An 18,050-nucleotide genomic window follows, 5' to 3' on the forward strand; every position below is an offset into this window, starting at 1 on the left:
CTAAATATAACACCAATAGCACAGACACTGAGATTGGCAATTAATAAATGGGACCTCCTGAAACTGAGAAGCTTCTGTAAGGCAAAGGACACTGTCATAAGACAAAATGACAGCCTCCGAGTGGAAAAGATCCTCACCAACCCCACATCTGACAGAGGCCTGATCTACAAAATATATAAAGAACTCAAGAAGCTAAACATTAAAATATCGAATAATCCGATTAAAAAATGGGGTACAGATCTAAACAGAGAATTCTCAACAGAAGAATCTCAAATGGCCAAGAGACACTTAAAGAACATCTTTAGTCATCAGGGAAATGCAAATCAAAATGTTTCTGAGATTCCATCTTACACCTGTCAGAATGGCCAATATCAAAAATACTGATGGCAGCTTATGCTAGAGAGAATGTGGAGTAAGGGAACATTCTTCCTCTGCTGGTGGGAATGCAAACTTGTACAGCTACTTTAAAAATCAGTATGGCTATTTCTTAGAAAACTGGGAATCAATCTACATCAAGACACAGCTATACCAATCTTGGGCATATTCCCAAAGGATGTGCAATCATAACACAAGGATACTTGCTCAACTAAGTTCATAACAACATCATTTGTAATAGCCAGAACCTGGAAACAACTTAGATGCCCCTCAACGAAAGAATGGATAGGGGGAAATGTGGTACATTTACACAATGGAGTACTACTCAGCTATAAAAGATACTCTCATGAAATTTGCAGGCAAGTGGATAGAACTAGAAAAAATCATCCTGAGTGAGGTAACCCAGACTTAGAAAGACAAACGTGATATGTACTCACTTATAGATGTTATTAGGAGTAAAGTATAGGATAACCAACCTACAATCCCCAGCCTCAGAGAGGCTAGATAACAAGGAAAACCCAAATAGGGATGCATGGATTTCCCTGGGAAGGGGAAGTAGAAAAGATCTCCTGAGTAAACTGGGGGCAGGGCGTGGGAGGATGGAGGAATGGATACTGGAGGAAGCAGGTTGGGCAGGCAGGGTGCAGGAGGTGGGTTGGAAGCAGGATGGAGGGGAGAGTAACAAAAGAGACACCTTGATAGGGTGATCCGTTTCGGAGTTGGTGCCAAGGAAACCCCCAGGAACTCACAAGGATGACCCCAACTAAGAGTCCCAGCAATAATGGAGAGGTGCATGAACTGGCCAGCTACTGTAAGCAGACTGGTGACTTCCCTAATTGCCATCAGAGATACTCTATCCATTATCTGATAGAAGCAGAGGCAGAGATCCACAGACAAACACAGGGTAAGAGTCTTGCAGAAGAAAAGGGAGGAAGGATTGTTCCAGCCAGGGAGTCATGATGGGGGAACCCACAGAGACAGCTGGCCCGAGCTTCCAGGAGCTCATGGACACTGGACCAACAGTCCGGAACCTACATGGAACCAGCCTCGGCCCTCTGCATGTGTGTGACAACTGTGTAGCTTGGACTCTTAGTAAGTTTCTAACAGAGCAGGACCTCTCCCTGGTGCTTAGCTGGCTTTCGGTAACCTGTACCCCCACGCGCATGCGCGCACATGTGCACACCTGACCCTGCCTCAAGAGTAGGAACTCTGGTCCCGCTTCAGCTTCACAGGCCCATGGGAAGCCTGCTCCTTTACCAATGGAGATGGAGGAGGAGTGAATGGGGAGGGGTAGATAGGAAAAGGAAGGGGGTGAGAGGAAAGAAGGAAAGGGAAACTGGTGGTAAGATAAATGAAAAAAAAATGTTATTTAAATAAAAAAGGAAAGAAAATAATATTTAAATATAATTTTAAAAAAAGAAATAAAGTAAGGTGGGAGAAACCAAACCTGAACTTGTGAAGCAGATCTCGAGAAATCTGGATGGATTCCTGTCTAAGAGATGAGAGAGGCTGAAAGCGATCCCGACCGGATATCTGGCTACTGTTAAGAGGCTGAGAGTGTGATGTGAACCCCACCCATTTTAGCTTCAAGGAAAGATACTGCAATGGGAAAAAAAAAACATCTGAACTGGGGAAAGTCTGGCTCGTGATGAGAAATGCAGTGCTAGCCACCAGACCAGGGCTGATGGTTCAGAGAGCCTGAGAGACTGATAGAGATGAAGCCAATAGTCTCTTAGTCAGAGACACCAACATCAGGAGATACTGAGGTCTTGCAAGCCATCCAAAACAGAGTGAACTGACATTAATACTTATCAAGAGCAGGAAGGTCTGGTGCCCCTCCCAACACTTAGCCCAACGAGAATTTTCCTGCTTCTTCCAGCTCCCTCCTACCGGCCACGTAGGTGCTCAAGGAGATCAAGCCTCTAGCGAGTGGGGGAGGGATATAAGGAACTAAAGAAGCAAATGAACTCTAGTCTCGGTCCTAGAGGAGGAAGAAGGCTCTGACCCTAAAGCTTGATTCTCAGTACATAGTAGAGGACTTCCTTTTGTGGCGCTTCCGGGGGAATCCAAGGCATTATACAAGCTGGAAGAGAACACTAACCCTAAACTACATCCCCAGCCCAGGGCTGGACCTTTAAAACCCTGATGTGGGAGGGGGTGCAAAGCAGAGCTACTTACAGACCAATTTTAAGGAATGTGGGAAGTGGGGTGGTTTGAATGAGAAATGTCCCCGTTGACTCTGGTATTTGAACACTAGGTCCCCATTGGTGGCGCTGCTGGGGAGGTTGTGGAACTTTTAGGAGGTGCAGCTCTGCCTTCCTTCAGTCTGTCTGTTTGCCTACCTAAGACTGAGCAGGTGCTGTGTTCCCAAGGCAAAAAGTGGGACTAAACCCGAATTTCAGGGGTTCTTTTGCTTCTCCAAATGAAGTCATCTAGAACAGGAAAGCAGAGCTTCCAGAGCCCCCTCAGCAGAGTCCTCCCAGCAGGGACCAGGGAAGAGTGAGTCCACAGAGAACCAAGGTGCAGTGAGGCCGAACAGAGGCCAAGCTCCGTTTTCCACAGAAAGGTTGCCAAGCTGCTGCTGACCAGTTCCCTCAACTAGAAAAGCTGTCCGAAAGTGTATTTTGTTTTTGTTTGTTTGTTTTTGTTTTAAAAATATGCTTCAAGTCATCGGAGAGCTTCCAGAGCAACGGAAACGCAAGGGGCCCGGGCAGGATGCCAAGAGGTTCTAGGGCACTCCCTATTTCCTTGGAGCAAGCAAGCAATGGCTCGGAGGCTGAGACTCTGAGGTGAGCGTAGCAGTTGAGAAACTGAGCCGTGATTTTATAGTACTGGGTGGGGAGAGCGATGAGGGAGCCAGGTCCCCTGATGTACACTTAGTGGGACCCCTAAAGGGCTGCACTGTAGAGTCATTTCATTTGTACTTTATTAAATAAAACTTACCTGAGGGTAAGAGAAATACAACAGCCACACTGGCGCCTTACAGACCAGGCAGCAATAACACACACCTTTAATCCCAGTAGCCACATTAGCTTGCCATAGAAACCGGGCAGTAGTGGTGCATGCCTTTAACCCCAGAACTAGAGAGGATTATAAAACAGGAGGAGACAGCTCTCGTCTCAGTCTTATTCTGAGATTTTTGGAGGCAGGATCGCCATTTTGGACTGAGGTAGAGGTAAGAGCCAGTGGCTGGATGTTTTGCTTTTCTGACCTTCAGGTTGAACCCCAGTATCTGTCTCTGAGTTTTAATTAGTCGTGCTTCACTACAGACTTAGAGCAGGGGTGACCTTGGGGTAGACCAGTCTCACCAAGCTGAAGCTTGGCTCCATCCTTAAGTGGACCAAGATCATCCCATGCCATAATAAAAACACTGACTGCTAGAAATAGCAGTTATTCTCTCGGGAGGAAGGCAGAATCATTCAGAAGATGTGAGGGAATCCTGCTCAAAACTAATGATTATTTACATCAAGAAAACAATATGGTGACGACCAGAAGAGGGCATCAGAGCCCCTGGAGCTGGAGTTACAGGCAGCTGTAGGCTGGCAGATGTGGGTGCTGAGAACAATCTCAGGTACTCTGTAAGAGAAGGGAGTACTCTTAACTGATGAGAAGCCATCTCTTCGGAACCATAAATAGGCTTCTTACAAAGCCTCGTGTGAGGTAATTTTCTCCAGGTCTTTATTTTATATTTTGCACTTTCTTAAAAAAAAAAATGTTTGGGGCTGGAGAGGTGGCTCAGCAGTTAAGAGAACTGACTGTTCTTCCCGAGGACCCGAGTTCAATTCCCAGCACCCACATGGCAGCTCACAACTGTCTGAAGATCCAGTTTCAGGGAATCTGACACCTTCACACCAATGCACATAAAATAAAGTTAAATAAACAATAAAAAAAATTAAAAAAAATGTTTGGAGTTGGTATACAAAGTAATGGGTTCCACTGTGGCATTTTCATTCTCTGTTCTAATTCATTGTCCTCCCCCATGGCTGATTCTTTGTACCAACCATCATCACTGCTAGGGTCTTTAAACTAAATGATTGTGAATATAAAATTGAATCTGTTTTTAGTGTATGATTGACAAAAAGAAAACAGTTGTTGAGGGGCAAATGGCTCAGCAGTTAAAGGTGCTTGTGGCCAAGCCTGATAACTGGAGTTTGATTCCTGGGGCCCACATACATACACACAAAATAAAATAATAAAATGTACTTAAAAGAACACTTTTTAAGAACATGAACTTTGAGTTTATTGTACAGTAGAATAGCAAACTTTTAAATTATAAATGTACATTCCACAAGAGTGAAATGGATCACAGTTATCTTTATCCACTTCATAGACATATTAACATGTGGTCTCTGCTATTTATTGCTTCTGAGAAGTCCTGGCTTTTTTCTTTCTCTGGAAGCTGACTTACAAATTATCAATGATTCCACACATTTTAATGTACCTTGCTCCTTATGTAACTCCAAATGCCAAAGCATGAAGTTAAGGAACACAGGCATTCTGATGATTCATATTTCTCTTTTCTTTGAAGTCAGACATGCTATTGTGGTCAGGAATGAGTCTCCGGTTAAGAACTGCAAGCTATGCTTTTGATTTCATTCTGTCCTGGTGTTTGAATAATTATTTAAATTTTTTTAGGTATTTTGAAAACTCTAAAAACTCTTGGACCCCTGATTTGCCAAATATCATGATCCAGAGGTTAGACAAAGTCAAGGCTGCCACTAAATATTTCCACTATCTTGAAGCTACTAATGGTTGTGGCTTTACTATTTATTTTAAAGTGCATCAGTCAGAGCAAATATTAAGCACCATCATTTAAAAACCCACTAACTGTGATTCTTTAGCATCATCAAAGTCTTGTGAAAATAACCCAGACACAGCAGATGGGGTCTCTATGCTGTCTGTTATGACTTCTTTATAGTGCTTTTCCTGGTGACTAAACAGACTAGCTAGCCTGTACGTCAAATGATTTCAGACGCGCTCACATGTCATCATCATACGGATGCTCAGTAGCTGTGAAAGCGAACTTTTATAAAGAGCTGAGACGGCTGAGTCACCCTTCCTCAGTCTGCTTCTTGGCAGAGCACGGGATGGAATACAGCATTGTGGGACATTTGTACACTGTGTGACGATGTGTTGTTGTGATTCATTTTAATAAAAACCTGAACAGCCAATAGCTAAGCAGGAGAGGTTAGGTGGGACTTCCGGGCAGAGAGAGGAACTCAGGGGGATGCATCTAGACAGACAGAAGATGCCACCAATATATGGAGCAAATTGTATGAACAGAATGGAGGAGAGGTAAAAAGTCATGAGACAGAGTGTAGATTAATGGATATGGCTGTTTAGGTTATGAGAGCTAGTTGGGAACAAGCCTAAACCAAAGGCCAGGTTTTCATAATTAATAATAAGTCTTCTTGTCATTACTTGGGGGACTGGCGGTCCCAAAGGAAGTCCGGGAAGAAAGACTAACAACAATGCAGCTGTTAACAATTTCCTCTGGTGTCTTAAAAGGATGAAAAAAAAAAAAAACTAGTGGGCTTGAAATGAAGCATGTTCAATGGTATTTGATTTCACTATTAGTGTGAAAAATGGAGGTTTTTAATTTCTTTATTTTATGTGTATAGATGTTCTGCCTGCATGTGTGTCTGTGCACCATTTGCATGCCTGCCTGCTATTCATGGAGGCCAGAAGAAGACATTGGATCCCCTAAAACTGGAGTTACAGATGGTCGTGTGCCACCATGTGGGTGCTGGGAATCAACCCCAGGCCCTCTAGAAGAGTGGCTAGTGTTCTTAACTGTTGAGCCTGTCCTACCCTGGTAGTATTGAACTCCTAAATTGTACTAGAGGATCTGTCTGTCTCTCTCTCCTTACCCCTCTCTCTTTCTACCTTCTTCCTCATCTCAAGTCTTCCCTCTTTCCTTTTTCCATCCTTTTTGAAGTTTATAGCTCTGCTCTGCCACATTCTCCCACAATGCCTTGGTTCATCACAGACTCAGAACACAGGAACAACTTCTAATGGACCAAAGCATCCAAACCTGCGAGCAAAGCTAAACTTTTCCTCTCTATACATCGCTTGCCTCTGCACTCTGCTACAGTAGTGAAGAGTTCAGACAGCCGCTTCTGCTCATGCTCCACATCTGACATCACTACCCTCCACCCTCACCGTCCCCACACAACCACACTCTCAGACCAGACTGCTCTCCCTGGCCCTTCTCTGTTTCTTTCCTCGTTTCCTACCCTCTTCCCTCACTGCCTCTTCATGTTCTTATGTTCTACTGTGACACCTTGAAATAAGGCGCCAGGGAGACCTGGAAGTGCAGGCGCTGCCATGCCTGGCTGAGTCTTGGTGACTTCTATACCCTCGTCTGACACTGCACTTGAAGCCAACTTGCTCTTTGCTAGTCATGCTCAAGGGCCAAGCCCTCTGCACGTCTGTCCATGCTAGCAGTGGGGACAGCTGGTCTCCTATAAATCTAGTCTGTGAATGTGCCCGAGCTGTGACAAGGTTGGTGACAAGTAACAGCTACAGATACACTTGTCAGGGCATTCAAAGTGACCACTTGCTGATGACGAACTGGTGGAAACAGCATCAAAGTAAGACCAACTCTAACCAGTGTCAAACAACTTGCCCATCAAATGTGGGTATTCAATAAAAAGGCCGTGATACTGGGGGGTGAGGTTGGAAAGAAAGGGAAGGGGAAGATGATTTAACTATATTTTAATGAAATAAAATATTTTAAATGGGCATTTGGTGAATCACATGCTATGTGAATTATATTTCCCTAAGCAGATGCCAAAAGACAAGAAAAGAAGGAAAGAAGAAGAAGAAGAAGAAGAAGAAGAAGAAGAAGAAGAAGAAGAAGAAGAAGAAGAAGAAGAAGAAGAAGAAGATGTTGTTGAAGTTGTTGTTGTTGTTAGCAGTGGCTAAAGCATCCAGGTGTGCATTTTCAGAGACAGTGGGTGATTTATTAGAGAGAGGGATGAGAAATTTTGTCGAGCTGGGAGCTGGTGTCCTCCTCAAGCAGGTCTTCCGGGGAAGCGAGAGATGGCCCTGGCTCTGAACTGAAGCTCACTGACTTTCTGGATTCGGACTGGAGACAATCACACACTGGGCCGCCTGCTGACCCGAGCAAGGGCATCGCTGATGACATCGAGGTCATACCGCAACTCATTCACAGCGCTGGTTATGCTCTTGGTGTCTCTCAGAACCTGAACACTCTGAGTATACGGATTGTACTTCACTCCAAATGGGCGCTTCATGGTTTTGGTAAATTCTCTATTTAAGACAACAAGTAAGGGAGTGTTAATTTCTATGAGTGTGAGTGACAAAACCCTAACAGAGGACAGAAGACCTGGACACACACACACACACACACACACACACACCTGCTTTCTCTGTCCAGATATCAGGGACCTCAACACCATCTACTGTGGCCTTGGAGGGAAAGCTCGATCCCTCCTTCTCCCTCTCCCTCTTCCCCCCTCCATTCTCCCATACTGAGCACTAATCCCATGTCTTATGCCATGGAAGTGATCTACAGCCCATCTCTTGACCTCTTGACTTGACTAAGGGCATCACCCACAGTAGCTTTATCTGCCAGTATTCAGAAGATAATGGCAATACTGAGCCACAAAGTAAGACACTCCTCATCTATGCTTTACATAATAAAAAGAGGGGACAGGATGGGGAGGGGGGAGAGAGAGCGAGAGACCTAGCTTCCCATACTTGTGTGATTTTTTTTTCAGCTTAGGTTTCTAGCTTCCTCTCAAGTGACTTTAATCCCCCCACCCTTTCCTCATGGTTTAAAATCTGTCTCCTTTATCAATTCAACATTCGAACCTCTTCCTTGGTACCCTACAGAACAATCATGCTCAAAACCCCAAAGGATAACTGCACAGCTTGGAACAAGTGTACATGCTTGGGTACTAGAATCCAGGCTCCCATCCATCTGGTCTCCTCAGTGGGGACCACTGCAGCTTTGCCTAAGGATGTCATCTGTGCTAGAGAAAGCACAGCTGCTACTGCTATTGTTATTTGATTTTGTGCATAGCAAGCTCCTAGAAGATAAGCATGGTCTTCAACCCTGCAACCCCCTGTCCTCACAGTGTGGCTTCCTGACTTCCTCAATTGCATGCTATTTTCTGGATCCTGCTTCCACGGTCACTTCCTCCCTGCTACCTCTATCTCAGCCCAGATTTTCCTTTCGCGTGGAGTTCAAAAGTATCTGAAGTGGCTGTGTTCCAGCTCTCCCCACGGGACAGCATGCTTTCCTGATGACAAGGCAGGAGATCTGACTGCAATGAAATAGCCCCATGCACTTCTATCACTCTTTCTTTCTCCATGCCATTTCAGCCTAAAACCTGACACGTCTCAGTTCTAACTAGTCTTCCATCTGTCTCACTTGCCTCCAAGATTTCTGTGCTTCTCCAGCTGGAGAGGAGACCAATGGAGGCAAGACAGTGTTTCCTCTCTGTCTCTATTCTCATCACTTTCCTATTACTCAGTATTGTGTCTATAGTTACTTGTCCATGCTGAACTATAAATTCTGCTGGGAAGGAATGGGGAGGAGCCAATCTCTCAATGTATCCCATTCCCATATGCAACTACTTAACACATGATATTCAACCTATTCTAAACAACAGATGTGTCTTAGGTAGAAAGCTCCTGGTGGGCATCCAATTACCTACTTGCTTATACCTGTGATTATTGTATCTTTGGACATTATTTTTGCAGCAAATGGAAGCTTGAGGGGGATAGATTTTACCTCATCTTCTCCTTTGCGTCTTCAAAGCTCTCAGATACAAAGTAGACATTCTGGAAGGTTGTGATGAGACACTCCTGCTTGCAGGCAACTTTGGGATCAAAGGGCTTAACTTTGGCATGTCCAGAAAGTGCATGCTGGGGGACAAAGCATGGAGATCAAATACTGCCTCTATCTCCATAGAATCCATGACTGCAGCAACTGAGTTATGCAAGGGACCTGTCTGTAACCCCAGACTGTCTCACTACATTGCTGCTTCATCCAGTCTAACCCAAAAGACGCTTGCTGTCCCCCACGAATGACTCAAAACCATCTCAAGGGTTTTATTTCAACTTTCTTCACCACATAGGAGGAACCCAAGTATCTTTATTTATTTGTTTATTTACATATGTATTATGACACCTACTGTCTACCTCCACTGGTCACGTTCACACTTCTACCCACCACCACAGAGCAGCCTCCTTTAGCACAGTACCTTGGACAGCGCTTGTCCCAAGGCTCACTGCACAGAGCTCTCTCGTAGCTCTCTTTGGCAACCAGGTCTCACTTCCCTACTTAGTTCAGAATTTACTGCTTGCACCCCAGAAATTTGTTTAAAGCTTTAAAACACTTTCTACTTAAAAGACACATTTTTTCTAGAAATTTGCCATAGTAAAGGCTTGTCAGATGCAAGCTCTGCCTCCAGACATGTTGAATGTGTTGGTGGACACAGTTATGTGCAAAGTCCGATGTCTCTTACCTTGAGCTCGCTGATGGAAGAAAGCAAGCCGGCGCCAAAGACTCTCAGCTGTCCATCTTGTTTGCACAGACCAAACTCCACAGTGAAAAAGTAGCACTGCAAAAGGATGCCAACATCACGCTCACACCCTGAACATCTCACTCTAAAGAAATTCCAGTTCTTAGTCACCGGCCCAAAGTACACCCAGAATCAAGCCCAGGACTTCCAGCCTAGGCCCCAAGTCTTTCCACAATCTGGCCCTGTTGTGCACCAGGACTTTCTAAACTTGGGGTAAAGACTCTAATACAGGGTTGAAAATTACTGAGGACTTCAAAGATCTCTCTGTGTGTATGTGTTACCCCTAGTTATACTGACCATATTATAGTTAAAACCAAGAAACAATTAAGGTGCTTAAAAATCTGTTTTAAATGTGGTAAACCCACTGTGTGGCTACATAAGTAACACTTAACAAAAGTATATTTTACAAAACAAAAAGTAACAAAAGACTAGCATTTTTATAATTGTTATTCATCTTTTAAATTTATTTTTACCTATGTAAAATATGTATGTGTACGGGCACCTACAAAGGCCAGAAGAGGGCATGGGATCCCCTGGAGCTGGAGTTAGAGGAACCAAACCCGAGTCCTCTGGAAGAGTAGGAAGAATGCTCCCAACTATGTAGCCAGCATCTTTTTAACTTTAATTTTTTTTACATTTATTTGCATGTGTGTGTGTATGTGTGTGTATGTACATGTTCATACACGCACACACATGCCTGTGAAAGGTCAGAGGACACTTGTGGGGCAAGTTCCTTCCTTCCACCATGGGATTAAACTCAGGTCATCAGGCTTGGGGGCACTGAGCATCTCGCTGACCCTGGTTTTGACAGTTACAATCCTATGGATTCACAGTGTGGAGGGACTAAGTCAGCTAAACCCATCTGTTCACGTCTTGTCCATGTCTGGCTAGACAGTATTTAATGTCTGATGGGAGGCGGATGGATTGCCATATCTGCTTCCGCATTTGGTTCAAGTATATGAACAGCTTTACGCAGTTATGCAGTTAGAAAAGGGCAGGCATTTGGCCCCCTCTTCAAAGAAATGTGCACATTCTTTAACATAGCATATGGCGGTCACTTAAAGTTCAGACTCAATGTGGCATCTGAGCCCTGTCTGTCACATTAAAAATACACCATGTGTCTTTTACTTATGAATAATTTTGTCCTCAAGGACTCCACAAAAGGTCTCAGGGACGCCTAACATCCCTACACCACAAATTCATAACCAGTGAGTCTATTTTCAACCCTTCTCCACTTTCAGGTATCTCCCAGTGCTGCCAAGCCTATATTCATCTGTCTTAAGCCTCATCCTAAAATGTCCTTCCTTCCCTGGTTCATAAGACATCACTCACTTTTTAATCTAAAAATTAGTATATTAAAGCAATCTTGTGCTTTTCTGTCTTTGTTTTAATGTTGTGTTTCTTTTGGAGAAACCTTAAGTTTTTATAACTTCATTTAACATTATTTAAATTAATAAACATTTAAAGCAAAAACAAATTTTCTAATCACTACCTTGAACATGGACTTCAAACTACCCAAATACTCCCAACTGCACCCAGTGGACTATACAGCATTTTCCAGATATATACCGTTGCCAGTTTTTGAACAGTTTCCTCTGAAGCTCCAAGTGAAGCCAGGCCAATTTCTTGGGAGAATTGAGCAAAACTGGGTTCAGCCAAGAGAGGAACATGACCTAAGAGTTCATGGCAGGTATCTCTGAAATGGAGACACAATCTGTCACGCTGTGATGCTTGGCACAAATGCATAAACTACTGTTGAATCCAACCCAAAGTCAACCTTGCTCTTACTCTAGTTGATCAGAAATGATAGATCATAAGGGATATTAACTGAATACAGACATGCCATTGATTCCAAATCTTGTCTTCTCAACATGCTTCCACTGACATCTCAAGTCCCCCACTTAAATCTATTCTCTACTGCCACGCTTCCTCAATAAAGGCCCTATCTGATCACACTTCCCAAAGCAACTCCCACATACATGCCTGTATCCTTTCTTTCCTAGTTTTATTTTTTTCCCCATGGCACACACCATCATCTGACATGAAACATACTACATTTACTTATTTATCATTTGTATATTCCCCAAAATAAAACTTTATGAAGACAATAATTTTATCTGATTTTTACACCCCTTGTGCACAGAACTGTACCTGGCATAAACGATTTGACAAATAACATAATAATAATTATTAATACTACTAAGTGGTTGTTATGGAGTATGCTTTAATGCCAGTCACTATCCTAAAGGCTTGACATAGGCTGCTTCACTGAACACTCACAAGATGCTCTGTGAAGTGGGCACCGTTACTATAAACTACTTGATGGATGAATGACTTGAGTACTTACGGCTCTGGAGTATAGAGGGGATCTGAACTGTGTCTCACATACTGAGTGCAGTGAAAGACTCGAAAGGCTAACCCTGACAGGAAGTCTCTCGGTGAGAGGTAACCAGCCACAGGGCGGATGGAAAACCCTGTACATTCTGCAAAACAAAGGAGAAAACAGAGAACGTTTACCTCAGCCACAGACCACTGACATTGGCCAGTGGCACCAGGTAGCACTTCCAAGGGGCTGTGGAAACTAAAACGTAGCCTGTGTGTACTATGGGAAGTTAAGCATTATTAAACACATCCCACGAACAGGCAGTGATCCTTTTACATACCACACCTTCTTGCACGCTTACAAAAGGAGTTTTCTCTTTGCTGTAAAAGGTACACATCACTTAACAATGTGCTCTAAGAGCACAGGAGATGATAAAGGTGAAACACGGATTCAGTAGGCCTTAGATCACACTTGGTGCCCTCCTTCAAATGTGCAGGGTAGTTTGACTCTTACACACTGACAGCAGAAATTTTACTGGGGCAGTTATTGTGGAAGTTTCTCAAGAAGAAACAAAACAAAACTAAGAACAGAACGACTGCATGACCCAGACAGACCACGCGTGAGCATATTTCCAAAGGGCACCGAGTCAGCGCACCACAGAGACACTTGTGCATCTGTATTTACTGCGGCACTAGTCACGCGGAGTCAGCCTAGATGGCCATCAGCAGTGCAGACACACAGTGGGATCGCATCCCAGCGTAAAGAAAAATGACATCGTAACATCTGCGGGAAAATGGATGTAACTGGAGTTCATTGTAGTAAGAGTGAGCCAGACTCAGAAAGACAAATACTGAATAAACATTTGGTATTAATAAACAAATAACATAAAGGTTCTCTTATATGCGGAACCTAAATTGAAATCCCCATATGTGTGTGTCTATGTGTGTGCATGGATGTGTGTGCATGCGCATGTGTATGGGTAGGTCATGGAACTGAAAGGGGGTTATGAGGGAGGAGAAGGGATCTTAGGGAAGGGGACGAGGGGGAAGAGAGTATAATGGGATGCATGTGGCATGAAAGCAGAGTCGGCACCGTTCAGAAGAAGGGCAGTAGAGGACAATGGCTCCAGACATATGGCACATAAGCATACAATATCATAATAAAGTCTATTACTTAGTGTGGTACTTGAGAAATTCATTTTAAAAGTATTTTTTTCAATCATAGTCATTTTTAGTCAAGTGATTTTTAGGCATTTTTATCTTCTATGGTTCTTTTTTATTTCAGATAAGCCGGCTGGTTCTCTTTCACCCAAATACCAAGATTGTCTTCTGGGTACTAGAAAAGGGGCACTGGGTTTCAGCAGAGAGGAGATCATTGCATGCTCTGTCTTGTACCTAACCCTAAACCCTCACAACACCGGCACTCCAGATCCATCCAGTTGCTCTGTAAGTTCGCCCCCACTCTGATAGGCAGAAAGCCATCCAGTAGAATCTTCTACATTTCTTGATGGAAATGCTCCCTATTGTCCTGCCCAATGGGCCAACAGCCATCTGTCACTACTGAGCACTTAGTACATGGCTGGTGTGGCCAAGGCCCTAATAATTTGATCAAGTACATTTTAATTGTTTACAATGTAAAAAGCAACGTGTGTCCAATGACCACTATGATGGATGGTATTGGTGTCCTTATCAAGATTTCAAGTGAACTCTCCTCTAATTTTGTTTTCTTTGACATCGCCTTTGAAACAGAACACGGCTCTGTGGCCAGCCCCTCTCCAGACCCCAAGGGGCAGCTCTCAGTTTCATATCTACAAAATGCTTCCTGCAAGCCTGAGTGAACGACGCCCGTGACGTGAGTCCAGCGAGGACCCCTGCAGTGCTTCTGTACCATGTTTCAAACCTTAGCTTTTCATCAGAAACACATACATTATCCCTGTCCTCAGGAAACATTCTGTGTTTCCCTGCTCAGTTCCTTTAGGCTTTTATGCGTGGTTTTTAAATAAGGAGAATTAAGGGGTTGAATAAATGGGAAGGTGTTTGTTAACTGTGTAAGAAACTCAGACAACACTTTATGCCAGGAAAAAAAATATTAAAAATATGAACCAAAAACATAACTTCTGGGCTGAGGGGTGCAGCTCAGAGATGAGCTCCTGCCTAGCATCCCACAGACACTGTACTGAGTTCCCAAGTGAGACCACGCAGCATCAGAGACCACCCAGCGTCAGAGACCACCCAGCGTCAGAGACCACCCAGCGTCAGAGACCACCCAGCGTCAGAGACCACCCAGCGTCAGAGACCACCCAGCGTCAGAGACCACCCAGCATCAGAGACCACCCAGCATCAGAGATCACTCAGTATCAGAGACCATCCAGCGTCAGAGACCACCCAGCGTCAGAGACCACCCAGCGTCAGAGAGTACACAGATGCCCTTGTTTCCTCTACACAACCCTGAAGGCAGGTGCAGAGGTCTGGTACAGACATCCTTGTTGATGAGATCTAATTTTGCAAGGCTATTTCCACATGACTCTTCTAAATAAGGTCTTCTTTTTATTTAAAAAGAAGTAATATAGTATATAGTAATATAGATATTATATATATAGTAATCTCTCTATTATATGAAACAGGTTCTAATTTGTCAATATTTAAACATTTAGTAAACAGTCCCTACATCTCCAAGTTACCACCCAAAGTATCCACTCCTCCAGGATGAATTTAGAAGACTCTGGCCCTTCCACGTAACTAGAATTCACTCCTCACAGACAACACGGTTCCTGCTGAAGCAGATCAACACCCTCTTACACAGATCTGTTGGCTACTACCTTTTAGAAAGTTGGAGACATCTTCCAGTTGTGGGATGTTGTCTTCCCGATAGCCACAGCATTTCGAGAGCAGAGGAAGGTTTCTGAGGTACTCCCTGCAGGCGTGGGTCGGGTAGAGTTTGTTCAGCTCTCGGAAGATGGTTCCCCAGGTCTTAATCTCTTCTTCTGTGAATTCAATCTTGGGAATGGGGTCCCCACTATGAGAACAAGATGAGGGAATTCTGCATTGTAGTTAGGTGGTTACACTTACTTGACTTTCTACTTACTATGCAAACACACCTTATTCCATTATTTTGTTATCTCAAAGTTAGATATGTTGGCTTGTAATATACTTACTGTTTGTAGTTCATAGCCAACTCTGCAAAATACTTTCGTCTTCTACGGTAGACATTGTCTTTGAAGCCCTGATAATTAAAAGTAATTAAGTATTGAAACCAAAAATACTTGAAAATGACATTTAGGAAGCAATTCATTGTTTTGACTGGAGATATCGAAGAACAACACATTGTTACCACATGCAAATGATGCTTAGAGATACGTGAGCATTTTAATTTTGATGTCAGTAGTTCCATGACAGTTTATCATCTTATGGATGCAAAGAGAAATAATACTTCTCATACAAAGATGCCACAGTGAGTACAAAGGTGAAGGCCGACTAGAGAATGCCATCCTAGTTAGGTACATAGCTCTTCTCTTACTTGTTCTCCTAATCACTTGACGGTACCTTCAGTTATGTTTACCTATGGTCAGACTTGGCAATAAAAAGACTGAGGTGTAATTTGGCAATAGAGAGTCTGCCTAGAACTCTGTAAATAATACCAAAATCAAATGAATACTTAAAATTGTGACTTAACTAAACTTCCCAGCAGTGACTCCCCAAGCTGTGTCCATCATGTGGAGAGAGCAAGGTGGAGGACAGAGGGGTCACAAGAACTTGCACAGAGAAGGAAAACATGCTCAGGATACAAGTGCTTCTAGCACTTGTATGGTGCACGGATCGTGTTGACGACTAGTTCAGGGCCTGCAGATTACAGGGATGTGCAGGGATTTAGATTTGACCTGAGAACTATGTTGGTGTTCTCTTAGACTAACAGCTATACTGAGATACAGCTCATATGCCATGAGACAGCCATTCATAGAAACTAAAAGCCATGATCATATTTTTTGCTTGTTTTTTTTTTTTTTATTTTTAGACAACATCTCACCGTGTTGCCCAGGCTAACCTTGAAACTTGTAATTCTCAGGCTTGGAAGTGGCTGAGACAGCAGCATCTGTCACTGTGTCCATCCTTACCCACTAATTTCATGGGTGTATTCAGGTTGGTATGGTCATAGACTATACTGACTTCAGAAAAATTGTGTCACCCCCAAAAATAACATCATACTAGCTATCTCTTCCTCATCCCCCTCCCAAACCCATCCTCTGCTGACCAGGAATCTAGTCTCTGCCTCTGATAATTACCTCTTCTAGACACTGCAGGTAAATGGAATCATAAACACGAGGCCTTTGTAGCGGCTTCGCTCCGGCTCACCCATGTTGTCGCATGGTGTTCCGTGCCTGCTTCATTTTGTTTTGTGAGTCATATTCTAACTATGTTTCCCAGGCTGACCTAGAACTAGTGCTGCTCCTCCTGCCTCAGATTCCCCAAGTTCCCATCTGTTGTGCCTTTGCACGGCCAGTAATAGTCCACGCCTACCTGCCTACTGCTCGCTGTCTGTCTGCCCATCAGTTTGATGGACACTGGACTGTGTCTACCATGCTGTGTGGACCAACCACTGTTGATGTGTGGAAGAGGAGAGAAAATGGTCATAGTGAGGTTTCCAGTCTAATGACGTCAAGCATGTGTGTGAGGGTGGCAAGGCTGGAGGCAGGGAAACTACTGGATGATGTGGCAGTCATGATAAATTAGAAACAAATTTAAAAGTATGAAGGAGGCGAACATCCTTAGCAGTACACAGCGTGTAAAACTGGTACTCACCTTTCTATTAACACGCCCCAGGGGTTCTCACCTCACCTCAGAGCCTTTGCTCACATTGTGCCCTGCCCCCACCCCGCTGTCTTTTTTTCCATCTCTCACCTGCTGAAATCTTTTGGGATCCAGTGGAAATGTCACCTTTCTCTGATGTCTTCAGCCAGAAGCATTTGCTCTCTGGTGTATGTTCGACGTGCTAATGTCCTCTGGCACATTTTGTACATTTTATCTTGCAATATGTTAAGACATGCTCGTCCTCAACTAGGCTGCAATCTTCTTAAGGGTGAGCAGCCCACTTCACTGCAAATAGCTACTTGGTAAGATTGTCTGGCAACCAGATGGGTCCTCTGGAGGCTATCTAAAGTGATGCTACATGGCCACGTTCAGGCAGCTTAGAAAGCAGGAGGCCCTAATGTGCAGGCCAGATCTGTGAGACTCCACAATTGCATTCTCTCTTCTTCCCTCCCTAGAAGCCAGAGAATCAAACACAAGTCCAGTGCTCTGGGTTCCAACTCTTGAGCTCGTGGCTGTGCTGTGAAGTTCTCCAAGGAAACTTCTCGGGTCACCAACCGCCTAATCAGTCAAACTGGGCAGCATGGTGGTAGGGGTTTTTCTGACCCCCTTTAGCGCATGTCAAACACCCAGGCCCGTTTCAGAAGGAACTGACTACAAACACACTCAGCTGCGCGGCTCTGGGCATGGCTTTATAACGGAATGCTAGAAACAGGGCAGATCTCGGAGCCAGTGAGCTGGATACTTTCCTGTCTGCTGGCTCACTGCTACCTCTGGGGAGAACTGCTCCTGCTCCCTGAAATCCCAATCCCAACAAATTCTATTTAGTTAAGAAAAAGGATTTTCCCACAATCAAGTTGCCCTTGTTATTTGGGGGAAGGAACAGAACAGGGCAATTGAAGTGAGTATAGTCAAAATATCTTATATATGTATGATATATCACAATGAAACTCAGTATTTTGTATAGTTAATATATGCTATTAACTTGTCTGA

The 18,050-nt window shown here is 43.9% G+C and overlaps 1 protein-coding gene across 1 annotated transcript in view; it reads right to left on the bottom strand.

Moving 5' to 3' along the window:
* Positions 1 to 7,475: 7,475 nt before the first annotated feature.
* LOC130868986 (tryptophan 5-hydroxylase 1-like) overlaps positions 7,476 to 18,050 on the bottom strand; it is an 18,061-nt gene continuing 7,486 nt past the window's right edge. The window contains exons 4-10 of the mRNA XM_057761073.1: positions 15,410 to 15,477; positions 15,074 to 15,270; positions 12,280 to 12,415; positions 11,502 to 11,628; positions 9,876 to 9,971; positions 9,140 to 9,273; positions 7,476 to 7,650 (exon numbers count right to left, since the gene is read on the bottom strand). Of these exons, the coding sequence (XP_057617056.1) occupies positions 7,476 to 7,650; positions 9,140 to 9,273; positions 9,876 to 9,971; positions 11,502 to 11,628; positions 12,280 to 12,415; positions 15,074 to 15,270; positions 15,410 to 15,477 (933 nt within the window). The remainder of the gene's footprint in view (positions 7,651 to 9,139; positions 9,274 to 9,875; positions 9,972 to 11,501; positions 11,629 to 12,279; positions 12,416 to 15,073; positions 15,271 to 15,409; positions 15,478 to 18,050) is intronic.

Source organism: Chionomys nivalis (genome assembly GCF_950005125.1).
Source record: "Chionomys nivalis chromosome 23 unlocalized genomic scaffold, mChiNiv1.1 SUPER_23_unloc_1, whole genome shotgun sequence".
Classification (NCBI taxonomy): Eukaryota; Metazoa; Chordata; class Mammalia; order Rodentia; family Cricetidae; genus Chionomys; species Chionomys nivalis.